Source organism: Chlorocebus sabaeus, chromosome 9 (genome assembly GCF_047675955.1).
Source record: "Chlorocebus sabaeus isolate Y175 chromosome 9, mChlSab1.0.hap1, whole genome shotgun sequence".
Taxonomy (NCBI): Eukaryota; Metazoa; Chordata; class Mammalia; order Primates; family Cercopithecidae; genus Chlorocebus; species Chlorocebus sabaeus.
In genome coordinates, this window is record NC_132912.1 from 90,613,696 (window position 1) to 90,634,075 (window position 20,380).

Sequence of the window (20,380 nt, forward strand, 5' to 3'; positions counted from 1 at the left end):
CATAGAAAAATCATAAGGAATTTTTTAAAAGCACTGACTGCTAAGAAGTAGGAAGCTAAAATAGCTACAATCAAAGACTTCACATCTAGAATATAAGTACACAATATTACCATAAGGTAAAAAATGTTATAGTTTATTGAAATGGGAATGTAATTCCAATTTAAAAAATCATGTTATTCCCATGAAAACTGTAATTTAAAAACTATCATTGCTAGGTATATACTTACATGCATGTTTTGCTTTTTACAAATTGAGAGTAAAATTCTTCACTATCAACAAAAACCAACTAATCCAAATCCTCCCTACTTCAATGAGAAACAAAATCCAGAATATGGCTCCTTTGTAATTTACAGATATTCAGGGAAAAACATTCAGGAAAGTTATGATAACCCAAGTCCATCCAGATTTTTCATACTGAAATATAAAATTATAAAATATGAAATTCAGTAGGAAATATAAAATTAGCCAGACTTCTCATACTGAAATATAGTTTTCAGGGCTTTGAGGCTGCAAAAAAATAGATCTTTCATTATTAGTGTAATCTGCCTAAGCAAAATTTACTAACTGGTTGGTTATTTCTCCTCTTAATCTTATATATAAGAATAAAAACCTGGCCAGGAGTGGTGGCTCACACCTGTAATCCTAGCACTTTGGGAGGCTGAGGTGGATCACCTGAGGTCAGGAGTTCGAGACCAGCCTGGCCAACATGGTGAAATCCCATCTCTACAAAAAAACACAAAAAGTAGCTGGGCATGGTGATGGGTGCCTATAATCCCAGCTACTTGGGAGACTGAGACAGGAGAATTGCTTGAACCTGGGGGCAGAGGTTGCAGTGAGCTGAGATTGCGCCACTTCACTCCAGCCTGGGCAAAAGAGCGAAACTCCGTCTCAAAAAAAGAGAAGAGAATAAAAACCTTTGGACGGTAGATTCTGAGGGTACACTAACAATGATGGGTCCAGAGCCACTGCATACACAGCTACCAGTTGACAGAGTAGCTTTCATGTAGACCTTTCTATATCAAAGCCCGCAAAACATTTTTTGGCTGAAGTTTGCTATGGCAACACACTGCAACTGCAACTATATATATGAATACCACAGGCAAGTGAAAACACTAGGAAGGTGAGGAAGGGAGACCAAAAAACAAAGGGACAAGAGTTGGAGAATTCCTTTAATACAACCCCAAAAAGTACACTGGGGTTGACCAAGAATCACAGAAATTGTTAGAAGGTTGATATTCTGAAAAGAAATGCAGTATAATAGGCAAGTAGCCTTTTAGGAAACTTCCTTAAAGGACATGCTTCACTAGGGCTGAATTATCCCACTTCACTAGTATTTTTGCTAAAATAAGGCTGGTAAAAAATTGGATTCTCAACTTCACTATACTTTGGAACTGGTTCCAAGTAAAATTTGCTGCAGTGATAAATGGTTTCTTTGTTTAGTAAATACATATTCGTTAACAAATTGAGGTCTAGTCTTCAATACCTCCAACTCCCCTCACATTTACATGTGAAATTTCCATGGATCATCAGAAGGAATTCAACTTTTTTTCTCCTTCATTCTAGACCCTTCCCACAATTCTGCCCTCCTTCATTTTCAGAATGCTGCTTTGGAAAAATGGCAATAAACAAAGTTGCAGGGGGTGATAATCCAAATTTACCTTTTATTTCATAAGTGGTGTTTCTAATATAAAGCAAAATAAAAGAAACTAACCTAAAAGCTCTAAAAGGTTTTGACAAGTATTAAAAATCAAGTCAAAATAATATACCTTTCTTCTGATGTAGAATTAACATATTCTCTAACACAGAGGAGGGCAGCATCTCGACACATCTCTTTCAGGTCACTTCCTGAAAAGCCATCAGTTTCCTGGGCAACTTCTAGCAGGTCTACATGCCTATCCACCTTAAACAAATATAAAAACATGCTTAAAAAACAAAAATAAATATATTGCATATACTACCAAACACCCATCTTAAAGAAAGTTAAGCATATTATAACAGCATGGGAGGAGAAACAATAGTTTCTAGAAGCTTTTTTTAACCACAAAAGCTTAGAAATTTGAAATATAATTTTCATTATTTGTCCTTATGATGAAGACAAATAATTATTACTAGATACACTGTAGAGTGATGGCGAAGAACAGATATTGGACTTGCTTTGATATCTCTCAAGAAGGTACCAAGGTGACATTTTTCTGTAATATATTCAACATACAGTACTTGGCAAATGTAATTAACTCCAGAGTCCATTACAGAAAAACACACAAAAAAACTCTTAACATTCCTTTTAATTGTAATGCTTGGTATTCTATTATCTCAACATGAATTTAGCACCTAAACTTTTGCTCCTCAAGCTAAGCTTATAGTCAAGCCAATTAAGGGACTGTCCTAGCCACATAATAGACTTGAGATAGTCTAATCATACTAAACTTATGTACAGATTAAGAAGAGAAAATAAGCAAGAAAAAAACTATGACTACCATCTAGTAAATGATTCTTATGTCTCATTCACTGGGGTAAGCACTTTGTATGTATTATTCTCATTTAATCTTCTCAGAAACTATCAATTTCATTTTCAGATAAGAATCATGAGACCTGGACAGGTAAACATAGTCAGAGCCAGGATTTGAACACAATATAGTGAGGTCCAGCTGTATTTTTCCCCCATTTAGCTCATCACTTGTTACAGCAACATTTACTTTCCCCCACTGATGTGAAATGCCACCTTATAGTTACTAAATTCCCATTTGTATTTGTATTATATTTACTAAATTCCCTTTGTATTTGTGGAAGACACAGTGTTTTAGGAAGAACAGCAACTCTACACAAGGACAAGAGACTTGAAGGTGAGACAACACTGCCAGCTCTGCAACTGTGACCTCACATAACAGTGCTCTCATTCCTAAACGTAAGGGTTACATGAAGATAAATCATGTTTTTTGATAAAAAGAAAACTAAACCCAGAGGGCAAGAGTGCAAGCAGCAATGATAAGCAAAGCAAATGGTAAATACATGGATAAATCTAAATAAACTTTAGCTATATAAATAGTAGTAATAATTATTATAGTAGGCATAATCATTTGGAGTACAAAAACAAAGTGGAGCTAAAATGCTATATAATAAGAACATGTAAAACGGAGGAGACATCTATATTAAGGTATTCTAAAGTGCTACAATTAAAGCATTAAAAAGAGGATACAGATATTATTAACTTAGACTTTATTTATGTATGTCAAAATACATAGGTACCACTAAAGGACAGAAAGGGTACCACTAAAGGAAAGAAAGAGAATGTGTAATTTCCAAACCAACAGAGGAAGGGAGAAAAACACAATAAAGAATACAAGAGCAGTATTAACAAACTCAGGACTAGAGGGGGACAAATAAGCAAAGAAAAAGCATAAATGGAAAGTATTAAACTAATAATGAATGAATCCAAATTTATGAGTAATCACCATAAATGCAAATAGACTAAACTTGGCTGGTAAAAGATTTTATACAGATGAACCCAAAATGTAGCTGTTTGAAGTTTATAAAAGACATACTGATGCTGAAAGGAAAAAAATAGGCTTTGTGTTACATTTGAAATAAAAACAAAGAAAAGCAGGAAGTAATAAGAGCTATTTATGACAAACCCACAGCCAATATCATACTGAATGGGCAAAAACTGGAAAAATTCCCTTTGAAAACTGGCACAAGACAGGGATGCCCTCTCTCACCACTCCTATTCAGCATAGTGTTGGAAGTTCTGGCTAGGGCAATCAGGCAAGAGAAAGAAATCAAGGGGATTCAGTTAGGAAAAGAAGAAGTCAAATTGTCCCTCTTTGCAGATGACATGGATTGTATATTTAGAAAACCCCATTGTCTCAGCCCAAAATCTCCTTAAGCTGATCAGCAACTTCAGCAAAGTCTCAGGATACAAAATTAATGTGCAAAAATCACAAGCATTCTTATACACCAGTAACAGACAAACAGAGAGCCAAATCATGAATGAACTTCCATTCACAATTGCTTCAAAGAGAATAAAATACCTAGGAATCCAACTTACAAGGGATGTAAAGGACCTCTTCAAGGACAACTACAAACCACTGCTCGGTGAAATAAAAGAGGACACAAACAAATGGAAGAACATACCATGCTCACGGATAGGAAGAATCAATATCGTGAAAATGGCCATACTGCCCAAGGTTATTTATAGATTCAATGCCATCCCCATCAAGCTACCAATGAGTTTCTTCACAGAATTGGAAAAAACTGCTTTAAAGTTCATATGGAACCAAAAAAGAGCCCGCATCTCCAAGACAATCCTAAGTCAAAAGAACAAAGCTGGAGGCATCACGCTACCTGACTTCAAACTATACTACAAGGCTACAGTAACCAAAACAGCATGGTACTGGTACCAAAACAGAGATATAGACCAATGGAACAGAACAGAGTCCTCAGAAATAATACCACACATCTACAGCCATCTGATCTTTGACAAACCTGAGAGAAACAAGAAATGGGGAAAGGATTCCCTATTTAATAAATGGTGCTGGGAAAATTGGCTAGCCATAAGTAGAAAGCTGAAAACTGGATCCTTTCCTTACTCCTTATACGAAAATTAATTCAAGATGGATTAGAGACTTAAATGTTAGACCTAATACCATAAAAATCCTAGAGGAAAACCTAGGTAGTACCATTCAGGACATAGGCATGGGCAAAGACTTCATGTCTAAAACACCAAAAGCAACGGCAGCAAAAGCCAAAATTGACAAATGGGATCTAATTTAACTAAAGAGCTTCTGCACAGCAAAAGAAACTACCATCAGAGTGAACAGGCAACCTAGAGAATGGGAGAAAAGTTTTGCAATCTACTCATCTGACAAAGGGCTAATATCCAGAACCTACAAAGAACTCAAACAAATTTACAAGAAAAAAACAAACAACCCCATCCAAAAGTGGGCAAAGGATATGAACAGACAGTTCTCAAAAGAAGACATTCATACAGCCAACAGACACATGAAAAAATGCTCATCATCACTGGCCATCAGAGAAATGCAAATCAAAACCACAATGAGATACCATCTCACACCAGTTAGAATGGCGATCATTCAAAAGTCAGGAAACAACAGGTGCTGGAGAGGATGTGGAGAAATAGGAACACTTTTACACTGTTGGTGGGATTGTAAACTAGTTCAACCATTATGGAAAACAGTATGGCGATTCCTCAAGGATCTAGAACTAGATGTACCATATGACCCAGCCATCCCATTACTGGGTATATACCCAAAGGATTATAAATCATGCTGCTATAAAGACACATGCACACGTATGTTTACTGCGGCACTATTCACAATAGCAAAGACTTGGAATCAACCCAAATGTCCATCAGTGACAGACTGGATTAAGAAAATGTGGCACATATACACCATGGAATACTATGGAGCCATAAAAAAGGATGAGTTTGTGTCCTTTGTAGGGACATGGATGCAGCTGGAAACCATCATTCTTAGCAAACTATCACAAGAACAGAAAACCAAACACCGCATGTTCTCACTCATAGGTGGGAACTGAACAATGAGATCACTTGGACTTGGGAAGGGGAACATCACACACCGGGGCCTATCATGGGGAGGGGGGAGGGGGGAGGGATTGCACTGGGAGTTATACCTGATGTAAATGGCGAGTTGATGGGTGCTGACGAGTTGATGGCTGCAGCACACCAACATGGCACAAGTATACATATGTAACAAACCTGCACGTTATGCACATGTACCCTAGAACTCAAAGTATAATAATAAAAAATTAAAAAAAAAAAAAAAAAAGAAAAGCAGGAAGTAGAAGGCTGAAAGATATCAGATTTAATAAAAAGAAAGCTAATGTAGTTCTAGTTACATCAGATTTTTACTCAAAGTGAATAACTGAGAAGTCATTATATAATGATAAAAAAATTTAACCAGAAAAACATAACAATTCTGCACTTGTAGACATATATGTAATATGGCCTCAAAACATACAGCAAAAATTTATTTAATTACATATAAAAATGGGCAAATTCACAATAATGGAAGATTTTTAACTTATGTCTCATGTACTGCCACATCAGTGAGTTCTTAGGACTGGTGACAGCACCTGTGATCTAATGCACATACATGTATATAATTTAGATCTTAGTCCTTTGATGGTTATAGGGTTGCAAATATTTTGGTTGCGGCTTGTTTTTTCACTTTGTTCATGTTATCCTGTGATACAGAACCTTTAAGTCTGATTACAGTCAAACTTCTCTATTCTCTTTCCTTTGTAGTTTTTAATTTTTTGTGAATTGAGAAACTCTTCTCATGTGTCCCTAAGAGACAGACACTTACAAGGATCTAATTTTTCTACTGTTGGTAAAAAAAATAGCATATACCTATACACATGTATTAGGTATCTGTTCACATATATTCATGGGATTGATACACTCTATCAACTCCTGAACAGCAGTTTACCAATGATGGTGATAATGGGAGATGGTCAGTGGTTGCTTAAGGTTGTACTTAATTAAAAAAAAATATATGAAGCAAATGTGGAAATACATTAAAATTGCCTGTTAAATATGGGTGGAAGATAATAGGGCTATTTGTTTATATGTTTGAAATATTTCATACATTTAACAAACTACTTTACAGAGCTTTCCAAACTATACTATGAGATGTTAAAAATTAAATATCCAACACTTCCTCCTGTCTTTTGACCACTCCGTTGTTGGGCCACCCTATGTTCTAACCACTCACAAATCTTGTGCCTGACAAGATGATACAGTTAGAAAGATGAACCAACCAAGTATAAGAAAATAAAGAAAAGAAGATTCCCGTCACTGGGGGAGCAAGATTTAATTAAGAGGTACCATACCCTAATGGTTAAGAGTAGGCTCCATCACTTCTTTGTGTAATCCTGGGCAAGTTACTACATAACTTCTCTGGGTTTCAGTTTCCTTAGCTGTAAAAATAGGACTAATATGTACTCCTTAGAAAAATGAGGATTAAATAAAACAATGTATAGCTCACCAAAATGCTTGGCACATGGCAAGCACTCTAAAAGTAGCTCATTTTGTTGTAAAATAGCTTTTAGATAAACCATGAAATAATGAGAACCTTTTCATTAGGCAACTCTGAAAGCAATTCCCAAGTTAAAAAGATTTTGAATATAGGCAGCAATAGCGGAATAAGTTAACAGACTTCGAAAATAGCTTGAAAGAATGATACTTACTTATGTGCAGTTGTTTATTATTATATCCACCATTAATAGTATATTTGTAAATAACATCTCTGTATTCTAAGCATTTTACACTTATAATTTTATTTCAAGACCAGCTGGGGCAAATGCTTATGAGGCCCTGATATTTTCTGGCTCTGTGGCCCCACCCAAGTCTCATATTGAATTTAATTCCCAATGCTAGGGGAGGGACCTTTTGGGAAGTGACTGGATTATAGGGGCACATTTCCCCCTGTTCTCATGATAGTGAGTTCTCTCAAGATCTTACGGTTTAAAAGTGTGTGGCACTTCCCCCTTCAATCTCTCCCTCTCCTGCTCTGCCATGGTAAGATGTGCTTGCTTCCCCTTCGCCTTTCACCATGATTCTAAGTTTCCTGAGGCCTCCCAGCCATGCTTCCTGTACAGCCTCTGGAACTGTGAGTCAATTAAACCTCTTTTCTTCATAAGTTATCCAGTCTCAGGTAGTTCTTTATAGTGGTTTGTGAACGGGCTAATACAGACCCCATCTCAACAAAAAAAATTTTTGTTAACTAGCTGGGTGTCTAGTTACTCAGGAGGTTGAGGCAGGAGGATCACCTGAGCCAAGGAGTTCAAGGCTGCAGTGAGCTACGATTACACCACTGCATTCCAGTCTGGCTAGAATGATGAGGCTGGTCAGCTAGAATGTAGGAGACCCTCAGTTCTGTCTCAAAACAAAAAAAAACAAACAACTATTGCTGCTATATCATATAAAAGTAAATTCAGGTCAGTTTGTACAGGGAAAAAAGCTACCTCCTTAAACTCAGACAAAATACTTTCATAGGGTATACATTTTATCAGTGCTAATTCTTTTTATACTTAAAACCTTAAGCCAAAATCACTACACTATCTTTTTAAAATAAGTGAATCATGTTAAGGAGTATCTATCAATAAAAGAATTGTAAAAGAGTAGAACACGGTATCATTTCAAAAGTTTCAATATTTTATTCAGAGAAGAACAATTCAAACTCTGGAAGTTCATGTGAATTAAAAAACAAACAACCCTCATTCAGCTCCACAATGTATAAGCATGACGGTGCTCAGTTTACCAAATAAATATATGTGCTACTGATTTGAGGCATCTTTAACAAAATTAAATGAATTTTCTTCAGATTTTATTGAAGTAGCAGTAATCCTTCAGCATACAAATACCAACCAGTGGGAAATGACAAGATGTTCTCATGTCAGCAGTTACCCAGGGAGCATTCATATTTTGCAACATAAAACTGATTAGAAACTATACTTTGTGGTTTTATGAATAAGAAACAGAATTGCTAAAAATTCCCTGTATCTGCTGGGCAGGATGGCTCATGCTTGTAATCCTAGCACTTTGGGAGGCTGAGATGGGTGGATCTCTTGAGCTCAGGAGTCCTAGACTGGCCCGGGCAACATGGCGAAATCCCACTTCTAAAAAATACAAAAAATTAGCTGGGTGTGGTGGCATGCACCTATAGTCCCAGCTACTTAGGGGGCTGAGGTAGGAGGATCACTTGAGCCCAGGAAGGCTAGAGTGAGCTGAGATCGTGCCACCATACTCCAGCCTGGGTGACAAAGCAGAGACCGTTTAAAAAAAAAAAAAAAAAAATTCCCTGTAGCTATGAAAAACAAGACAGTACTATTTCAGAAAGCAGAATACTAAATACTAAACTTTAGAGACATGTATAATTTCTTCCTCTTATTAATTTTTTTTTTTGAGACAGGGTCTTGCTCTGTCACCCAGGCTAGAATGCAGTGGTGCATTCACTGCAGCCTTGAACTTCTAAGCTCAAGTGATCCTCCTGCCTCAGTCTCCCGAGTAGCTAGGCACACCCAGTTAAATTTTAAAATTTCTTTGTAGATGTGAGGTCTCATCATGTTGCCCAGACCTGTCTCAAACTCCTGGCCTCAAGTGATTCTCCCACCATGGCCTTCAGAAGTGCTAGGATTACAGGCATGAGTCATCAAGCCCAGCACTGACATGAGTAACTTCTTAAGTTTAAATGTGAAACTAAATAACCTGTGTAATTTATGGCTATGTTACAAGAAAAAGCGCTTAAATTTCATCACTTATACTCATATTAATCAGCTATATGTAAATCATCTGCATTATCTCCAGCTACACTAGACCACATTATATTTCAAAAATGTTATAAACTTCCAGTCATGCAATATGATCCTTCATTAAAATGGTTTAAATTAAATAACTGTACTGGTTAACTTGAAGTCTCCAAAACTGTCAGTAACTACCTTCTAATATCTGTTAAATTTCTAGCCACACCATAGCCATCCTAATTCAAAGGAACTTGTTAACTATCCCCTTTATTTTCTTCTCTAAACTTTTCACTGGTGTCTATCACTGTTAAAGGTTTACCAATTGTGTTTTATCTAAACAGTACTACAACTACACTTTTTATTTATTTATTTTTTTGAGACAGAGTCTTACTCTGTCACCCAGGCTGGAGTGTAGTGGCACGATCTCGGGTCACTGTAACCTCCGACTCTGGGGTTCAAGTGATTTTCCTGCCTCAGCCTCCCAAGTAGCTGGGGTTACAGGTGCCAGCCACCATGCCCAGCTAATTTGTTTGTATTTTTAGTAGAGACAGGGTTTCACCATGTTGGCCAGGCTGGTTTCAAACTGCTGACCTCAGGTGATCCGCCTCCCTTGGCTTCTCAAAGTGACAGGATTACACAATGTCTTTTTGAAAGCAGCTACCAAAAATTCAATTAAAAGATGGCTGGGCATGGTGGCTCATGCCTGTAATCCCAGTACTTTGGGAGGCTGAGGCGGGCAGATCATGAGGTCAGGAGTTTGAGACCAGCCTGACCAACATGGTGAAACCTCGTCTCTACTAAGAATATATGTATATACATAAAAATTAGCTGGGTGTGGTGGCGCGTGCCTATAATCCCAGCCACTCAGGTGGCTGAGGCAGGAGAATTGCTTGAACCCAGGAGGCGGAGGTTGCTGATTTCTTTACTGATTTCTTGTCTAGGACCAAAGTTCCTTACCTAAAAAACATGAAGGATTTTAGGAATTTCCCTGAAAGTGTACGCATTTCATGTACATATGTAGTTTTCTTAGAAAAGACTACTTTTATCTCATTCTTAAAGGGCCCTATGACACGCTTCCTCCAAAGTGATTTATAACCACTGATCCCAATCTTTGTAATTTGCTAGGTTCTTTAAACTTTTGCATACACTATATATTATTTTGATATGTTTTTAAGGAAACAGGCTGAGAATGGTGGTTCACGCCTATAATCCTAGCACTTTGGGAGGCCAGGGCAGGAGGAGAGCTTGAGGCCAGGAGTTCAAGACCTGCCTGGGTAACATAGTGAGACACTTTCTCTACAAAAAAATTTTTAAAGAACAAAAAACAACTAGCTGTGCATGGTGAAGCATGCGTGTAGTCCTAGCTACTTGGGAGACTGAGGTGGGAAGATCACTTGAGCCCAGGAGGTCAAGGTTGCAGTGCACTATGATCACATCACAGCACTTTAGCCTGGGTAATACAGTGAGACCCTAAAAAAACAACACATCAGCCTGGGTAAACAGAGTGAGAACAACGTGAGACCCTATCTCTTTCTGTTTTTTTTTTTTTTTTTTTTTTTTTTTTTGTAAGTTCCATGGAACTCTGCTTGATAAGATAGCCTATCTCTTTAAAAAAATAAATAAATAAATCATTAGAACACTACTGAAAGACACAAAGGTAAACACCCAGAAAGACATATATGCCATTGGGCAGAAAAATTCAACATCAAAAAGATACTCTTAAATGAGATTCCACCAAAAATTTTAATGTTTGTTTTTTTTCCTACATAAGACAAATTAATTCTAAAATTTATGCAGAGAAAAAGAATTAAAATAACCTTGGGGCTCGGGGACAACAAGGGATATGCAGTTCTACCAGATATTAAAACTTACAAAGCCTCAATAATTAAAACAGTATGATGCTAGGGCATAAACATACAAAAGACCAAGACCTGAATTTAAAGTCCAGAAACACAGTCAATACATATGAGAATTTGGTAAAAGTGGCATCTCTAGTGGCTATAAAAAAAAAAAAAAATGGGCTGAGCGCAGTGGCTCACGCCTGGAATCCCAGTGCTATGGGAGGCCGATGCACGTGGATCACTTAAGCTCAGTACTTCAAGACCAGCCTGGCCAATATGATGAAACCCTGTCTCTATGAAAAAATACAAAAAATTGGCCAGGCATGGTGGCACGTGCCTGTAATCCCAACTACTTGGGAAGTTGAGGCACAAGAATCACTCGAACCTGGAAGGCAGAGGTTGCAGTGAGCAGAGATCACGCCACCGTACTCCAGCCTGGGTGACAAAGCAAGACTCCGTCACAAAAAAATAAAAAAAAGAAAAAAGGGTGTTGGACAAGTAGGTATCCATCTAGAAAAACAAAACCAAAGTTGGATTCATACTGCATATCATCTACCTAAATCCCAAATATGTTAAAGAATTAAATGTAAAACATACACGCCATCGAGATATTATGTTTCTCCTGATGGAAGAATATAATTCTGCCTACGAAGCTGTGCTGTCCTGTCCTGTGTCTCCTCCCCACCAACCTGAATTTCATCTGGTCTCTTGATCCAACTACCAATTTTAGAGGAACAACTACTCCTCTGCAATCGGCAAAACCCAGACTGTGGACAACTCAGGACAAACACAACCTAGTTTCTCCAGTAAATAATTTTAAAAGGGTGGGTGCGGGGGAGGAAGCAAGATGAGGGAAGAACCTATAACCCATAAATTAAGAGAGACATAAAAACTATCAAAGAATTGCAAATTAGGAAATTCATATGGATCTTGAGTCAAACAAATACATGGTTAAAAAAAGGTATTTAAAAAGAGATAATCAGAGACTTGTACATAAACTAGGATAATGAAAATAATGACTTACTGTCAATTGTTTGATAGGTATAACATGGCAATGAGGCTAGGGTAAAAAAAAAAGAATCCTTTTCTTTTAGAGATACAACTAAAACATTTACAGGTGAGATTATAATGGGAAAAAATAGGAAGTGTGGAAGTAGGGCATGGCTAGAGAAGAATTAGCCATGGGGTTTATGGTAATTCAAGGAAGGAGGGAAGCCATACAAATACAAGTATTTTGATAAAAGTAGCATCTCTACTAAGGCTCATTCACTATCAGAATCTATTTGATTTATTAGTTTATATAGTGAGTTCTAACAGTGAGTTTAGATGTTAAGTTTGGGATAAAAAGGAATACCATGTTACTCAATTATATGCAGTTATCAAGTTTTGGGAAAACAGGTAGCAAGAGTTTGGAAAGTGTGGAAAATTCTTTTATAAACTTGGGAGTGGGAAAGGCCTTTCAAAGTCCAGAAGTCGTAAAGTTGGGGACAGGTGGGGGAGAGAAAACTCCAATAAAATTGAAAGACAACTTGGAAAAAAATATTTTCAAATCACACAAAGGGCAAATCTCCATAATACACAGAGTTCCTACAGGTTTATTATGAAAAGGAGCACTGCAATAGAAAAATGCACAAAATATATGAATATACAGTTAGCAGAAAAAAAATTCAAATGATTCTTAAACATACACTATTCATTCCATCCCTAAAGAATGCAAATTAAAACTTTAATGAGATAACCACCTTTGACCAGGTGTGGTGGCTCATGCCTATAATTCCAGCCTTGGGAGGCCAAGGCGGGAGGACTGCTTGAGCCCAGGAGTTCAACACCAGCCTGGGTAACACAGCAAGATCCTGTCTCAACAAAATAAATAAATAAAAAGAATTAGCCAGGCTTGGTGGTACATGCCTGTAATCTGCTTGGGAGAGTGAGGCGGGAGGATTACTTGAGCCCAGGAGTTTAAGGGTGCAGTGAGCCCTGATCACACCACTGCACTCCAGGCTAGGCAACAGAGAGAGACCCTATCTCAAAAAAGAAAAAACAAAAACAAAAACAAAAAAACAGAGAGATAACCATTTTCTACCTATCGAGTTGGCATGAAGTTCCATAACATTCTGTTGGCAAAACTACAGGAAAAGAGGCACTCTTTATTACAGGAATATGAGTAAACCAGAACAATTTGGCAATAGCTACCAAAATTATGAACACTCTAACCTTTGATCTAGCAATTCTGCTCCTGGATAATTTACTTTACTAATATTCCTGCACAAGTATGAAATCACATGCACACAAGGCTATTAAATGTAGAATTTTTATAATAGTGAAAGACCAGAATCAATCCAAATGTCCTTCAATGTGGCATTAACTGAATTCCAGATTGTCCATACAATGGAATCCTATGTAGTGCAAAAACAAAGAGTGACAACAGAATAAGGATACTAGATGCTAATATGGAAAGATCTCAAATATAAGTAAAAAAAGTAACGCACAGAACAGTGTGCATGTGTTATTGATAGTTTATGTAAAAAATAAGTAAATAAAAGGAGAGAGAAATAACATATGAAGCCAGGAGTTCGAGACCAGCCTGGCCAACATGGTGAAACCACAGTAAAAATACATGGTAAAATACAAAAAAAAAATGGTAAAAATACAAAAATTAGCCAGGTGTGGTGACACATGCCTGTAATCCCAGTTACTCGGGAGGCTGAGACACGAGAACTGCATGAACCTGGGAGGCAGAGGTTGCAGTGAGTGAAGACTGCACCACTGCAATCCAGCCTGGGCTATAGAGTGACACTCCGCCTCAAAAAAAAAAAAAAAAAAGAAAAGAAAAGAAAAGAAAAAATATATATACAGGAAAAAAGGGAAGATTTTTCTCTGTATATTATTAAATATAAATACTTTAATTTTTGAACCATGAGACCAAAAAAACATTAAACACAAAAGCTATTGAAGATTTTGATTATCACTTCTTAAATTTAAATTTCAACTTCAAAAAATACTGCAATTTTCATCACCACAGGAAAGGTTAAAAAAATGCAATTAAGTAAAAAACAACAAAAAAATTCTGTTTTCACAAATGTATCTTACATAAAATCAGAGACTAGTCTGAAAATTATCAGAGCATTTTAATGCACATATACAAAAGCACATCGCTCTAAAAACATAAGAAAAGTATCTTTAACTCACATATACCATAGTTACTGAGTTACATAAGCAACCAAAAGGATTCAGGTCAAGTTCAAAGGTGTATCAGTACCCCAGCCTTTTTGGCATCAGGGACCGATTTCATGGAAGACAATTTTTCCACAGACCTGGAGAAGTGGAGGAGCAGAGCATGGTTTGGGGATGATTTAAGTGCATTACATTTATTATTAGACTGTCATAAGAAGCGAGCAACCTAGATCCCTCGCGCGCACAGTTCACAATAGGGTTTGCAATCCTATGAGAATCCAGTGCCGCTGCTGATGTGACAGGAAGTGGAGCCTAGTCTAGCCCACGGCTCACCTCCTGCTGTGTGGCCCAGTTCCTAACAGGCCACGGACCAGTACCAGTCTGTGGCTGCAGGGGCTGGGGATCCCTGGAGTATATCATTCTCAGATTCCTTCCTCATTTTTCTCTAAAATAACTTTATGAACATCATATTTATAGGATGGGGGAAAAAAATTTATTTTCTACTTACATTTTCATTTTTCAAGATGAGTTTCAGGATTGCTTCTCTCTGTTTTAAAGCCTAAAAGCAGGATAATTTCCATTTAGCATTTTTATTTTTTAAAGAAGATCAATTAGTGTTCCTAATATTTTGTCCCTTCTAAAGTCTCTCTCAATACTTACAGGAGATGACAGAAACTTTGAAGAGGTCAAAGCAACTAGATTCAAGACTCTAGAGTAATCATCTCTGGTTCTCCTACTGAACTGTCTCTTCTTACTCTCATCCCCAGTGCCTAGTACAACGTTTGGGAAATAACACACCTATAATCTTCAATGAGTAAATGAGTATCTACGACTATAATGTCTTCCCTCTATACTTCAGCAATCTTCATTTTTTTCCCTTCATGTAGTAAACTCATGAAAACTCATTATAAAATTTATTATCAGTAATTTAAAGAGATAGCAACAGTAACTTCTCAGTTCCTCCATTTCCTCCTCCTCCTTTGACCACTAATTTATATTAGTGAATTTTAATTTAGTGATGATACATTTGTGTACATGTCTGTACGCTTTCCCCCAGTGACAATTCCTATTTTTATACCATACAATAAATACAAACTACATTTAGCACCTTTTATAGAATCCCTCAGCTATATAGTCAATATAGATGCTTTTTAAAACTATCATGGCTGAACTTACCCCTATTCCCACAAATATCACAAAACAGCTAGTTACAATGACTACCAAATCAAATTACCTGAAAAACAAACCAAACCCTGCTCTTTTTGTAATTCAAGTATGTCAAGTAGGAAGGTTAATTTGGTATGCTATATGATCACCAATAAATACTTTTTGTTAAACATTTCACTTGGAGAAAAGTTTATTTAAGATTAGCCATACACTTCACATCATAAGTTACATAAGAAAAAAACTAACCTATAAAGTATATTCACTAACAATGGAATAAAATGGAGGTTACAAAGTTTCCATTTCTTGTTAACACTATACAAATTTATAATAAATTTGATAGAACCTGTTACAACCCATTTTGATTACTCACAGGACATATTAAATTTACAACTTTAATACTGGCTACTTTCCATGCTACTGTATCCTATGTTCTATTCTACTGTACATCAAAAACCTTAGCTGGCCAGGCACAGTGGCTCATGCCAGTAATCCTAACACTTTGGGAGACGAAGGTAGGAGGGTCTCTTGAGGCCAAGAGTTAAGACTAGCCTGGGCAACAGTGAGACCCCCATCTATAAAAAATTCAAAAATTAGCCAAACGTGGTGGCGCATGCCTATAGTCCTAACTACTCAGGCGGCTCAGGTGGAAAGATTGTTTGAGCCCACGAGTCAAAGCTGCAGTGGGCTATAATTGTATGGCTGACAGAGCAAGACTCTGTCTTTAAAAAATAATAATAAAAATAAAAAACCTTAATTGTCCATTGTACTAACTATTGGGTTAGTGACAGAGATTCTATAAATTATCTTCAGAATCAATGAAGTAAACAAATTAAAAAAAAATGTTCTGAAGTCTCGCTTACAAAATAAAATCTAAACTCTTGTGCAAAGCATATAAAGTTCACCTAAACCCAGAAGCAGTCTACCTTTTCAGCCTCCTCTCCATCTATATTCCTTGGTGCACTCACCAAACTACCCTTAGAACTCACCATTAAACAGTGCTTCCACAGCTTCTTGACTTTGTTCATTCTGGCAGGAAAGCCCTTCCTTGTCTCATTTGCCTATCAAATTCCTACCATCCTTCAAGGTCCAGCTGGATTCTGGAAATTCCATGGACTTCCCTGACAGAATATTAGTTTTCATCATCATCTCACGCTCTCATAGTTCTTTAAACATACCTTCATAAAGCATATTTTACATTATTTATTTCTGTGTCTGCCTCTCCAAAACAGAGTTCTTCGAGGACCAGGCCCATGTCCCATTCACCAGACCTTAGCAGGTCTCTGACACATATTAATGCTCAATAAATATTAGTCATACTAGGCCAGGTGTGGTGGCTCATGCCTTTGGATGATCCCACTTTGGGAGGCTGAGGCAGGCAGATCACCTGAGGTTAGGAGTTCGAGACCAGCCTGGCCAACATAGTGAAACCCCGTCTCTACTAATAATACAAAAACTAGCTGACGGTGGTGGGCGCCTGTAATCCCAGCTTACTGGAAGGCTGAGGCAGGCTCACTTGAACCTGGGAGGCAGAGATTGCAGTGAGCCAAGATCGCGTCACTGCACTCCAGTCTGGGCGACACAGCAAGACTCTGTCGCGGGGGAAAAAAAAAAAACCGTCATACTAAATAAATTTTATAGTCTCCTAAATTAAGTTTAAAAATCTTTTCATTGATTCACTGGGTAAATTTTCTAAGGATGTGCACACACTTAACCACTTTATTAGAGTGGTAGCTATAGTAAAGAGTTGATCAGAGTAATTTTATAGAGTCCATAACCATCGATCTTTCAGAGATCATGTTTACTACCAAAAACCAATCTGACAAATTACAGAATATGAATGTGACAAATGATTTTTAGCCAGATTATAAATGGAATTAGAGTTAGTTTCACTAAATGGCAACACATGTAACATGCTGATTGTATGGAACATATTTTCTACTAGTAAAATCTGTTTTTTCTTTCCTTTGCAATCTGAAGGCAGACAGAATTCGAGATTTGAAGATCTGTGCCAAAATTATAGTGTGCTGGTAAGTCATAATCATCTACTAGAGGGTACTTCTTAACTAACAAAAAATGCTAGAAAGAAGGCAGAACTGGTTTAACACCATCTAAGCATTTGTATTCTTAAGGTAAACTATGATATCTACTGGCATCATTAATCCTATCAGGGAAGCACTGACTACATCTGCCAATACTCAATCAAATAAATCCCAGTTGTTCATGCCAGGCCTTCTGAATAGAATAATTCTTTAAGCCAAATTTCTCCAATTCTATTCTATGCTAAACCAAAACTGTAATTTAGATTTTCTTATGTATCTTCCTATATAGATAACTTCCTACATCCTAAAGTAAATCACTAAAATAGCCAGGCAAACTTGAGATAACTATATATATATATACTTTGAAGAGAAGCAAGTAACACTAATCTTAGGATAGAAATAAAGAGAGTGGAAAGGACAAAGAAGCTACTGTCAGGGTTTTTGCCCCATTCCTTCCCTGTCATAAGTAGCCCTATATGACAAAATATTCCCTTCTTAAAATTAAAGGTAAAGACCTATAAAAAAGGTGAATATTTAACTCTTCATAATATCAATCAAGACCACCTACAGGCTGGTTGATGTGAAATCTTGTAGGCATTCTTCTCATTATAGCAGAGTCAAGGTCCTGAGGACGATTGGTAGCTCCCATTACTATGACCTAAGTGTATAAAGAAAGCAGAAGGTGTTAAACCTACCAATTATATTCCTCTAAGAATGTTATTACTAGGGCTTAGTTTTAAAAATTAAGTGGTATTTTAGCTAAATCCTTTGTAAGAAATCTGATTTTAATTCACTATTATTCAACTATTTACAGGTATAAATTTAAGTTAATCCTAAATAAATCAAATAGCGAAACTGGAAAACTAATGCATTTCACTTCATGTCTTTCTAGTAATTAAAATATGTAATGTTCAGTTGCAAATAGCTACTAAAGAATTATTAAAATTTGCTTTTAAAAAACTATTGTATTTTGCAAAATATGGTTGTTTAATGAACACATATTGAATGACTGAAAGCCATTATGTTATAGCTTGGGTATACATTTTGGGAGTATGGGGGGATAATTCAAGTCCTTAAATAATATTATATGGAAAGAATCATTTCCCCTTAATAAGTCTGAAGATTCTGGTAACTGTAATAGATACTGTGTACTTTTTCTTGTATTTCACACCATCGTATCATGGTACTATCCCCACTGCAGGTGGTATCTTCTCAATGTGAAATAAAGTCTCAAGTAATCCAACTTTAAACAAAGATAACAGAGTATAACCAAACATCAAAATGCTGGGAAGAACTCTTTTTAAAAATGCTGGCAGCCCTGCCAACTTCTAGGTCTACGTCACTTATTTAAAAAGGACGTAGAGATTAAAAAAAAAAAAAAAAAAAGGAACTTTAAAAATAAACATGAATAAAAACAAAGATATATAAAACAAGTTAATTTCTGAAGGACGTCAATATTACCTTTACTGTTGATACTTCAGTATAATCCAGTAACAATACACATCTGCTATCCAAAGTGAAATTTATTGGTATTCCATGGAAATACATTTCTCTAACATTATCTTATTTCTCCCTAAGAGGTTTTACATTTCTGAAATAATGCAAATCTTATATTCTACTTCTACTCTACATTGAATGACATTCAGGAGCCTCAGAGCCCAATTACTTTCAATTAACTGTGAGAGTTTGCCACCTAGAGGAAGAAAATATAAACACAATTTGAAAAATGTTACTTTCACAACACAACATAATGCAAGTTTGTATTTGTGTTAAGTGGTCCTAAAATCAAAATATTAATGCTCATACCTATTTTTCTTTATTTTCTTTCTTTCTTTTTTTTGAAGACAGAGTCTTACTCTGTATCCCAGGTAGGAGTGCAGTGTCACCCACATGGCTCACTATAGCCTCAATCTCCTGGGCTCAAGCAATCCTCCTGCCTTCTGAGTAGCTGGGACTACAGGCACATGCCACTGTGCCTAGCTGATTTTTCTGTCTTTAGTAGAGACGAGGTCTCACTGTATTGCCTATCCTGGTCTGAAACCTCTGGGCTCAAGTGATCCTCCCCGCTCAGCCTCCCAAAGTGCTGGGATTACAGATGTGAAATACCATGCCCGGCCTCTTTATTGACTTTTTCCAACTCAATAAAATTAATAGAAAGGAAAAAATTTCTTCCAAATTTAAAATAAACAAATCTTAAAAGTGGGTGAATGAACTAAAAGCATAAGATAATGAATGAGTATAAGGAAAAAAAACCACAAAAGGCACTGTGGTTAAGTCAATATTTCGGGGAAAAAAAAAGGGAAATGGGCAGCATTTGAAGAAACACAGGACAAGCAAAACAAAATTTAAAAGCCAGTAGAGAGGATGGAATACTAAAAAACAATCAAGGAATCCAAATAAAACTAGTAAAACTTGGAACATTGACTATGTATAACAGATACTCATGAAAAAACAAAAGTGATTGAAATCACTTGTAGTTTCACATAAAGAAGCAAATTTTAAGGAGTGATTTTAAGCAGCAAAAGCAGAGAACCTTTTCATATATATTAATTCAATAGAAATGAGCTAAAATTTAAAACAGGAAGCAACAGTAATTTTTTACTACTTAAGAAACAAAAGCAATGCTCCTTTTAGGTGTTAGTTGTTCAAACTTAAAAAAAAAAAAATCTTTATTTTCTGTTCTTGCATTCATTTGCTAAGAATCATGGCCTCCAGCTTCATCTGGAAGAGGGAGAAGATCAGGAAAAATAACTAATGGGTACTAGGCTTAATACCTAGGTATGAAAGAATCTGTACAACAAACCTCCAACGCACAAGTTTATCTATGTAACAAACCTGCACATGTACCCCTGAATTTAACATAAAAGTTTTAAAAAA

General features: G+C 36.5%; 1 protein-coding gene across 2 annotated transcripts in view; it reads right to left on the reverse strand.

The window, feature by feature from the left end:
* Positions 1–20,380, reverse strand: part of ATAD1 (ATPase family AAA domain containing 1) — a 66,496-nt gene that overhangs the window by 1,924 nt on the left and 44,192 nt on the right. For both annotated transcript variants that reach the window (XM_007963469.3, XM_007963467.3), the window contains exons 7-9: positions 18,072–18,161; positions 14,806–14,856; positions 1,767–1,900 (exon numbers count right to left, since the gene is read on the reverse strand). In XM_007963469.3, coding sequence (XP_007961660.1) covers positions 1,767–1,900; positions 14,806–14,856; positions 18,072–18,161 — 275 coding nt within the window. The remainder of the gene's footprint in view (positions 1–1,766; positions 1,901–14,805; positions 14,857–18,071; positions 18,162–20,380) is intronic.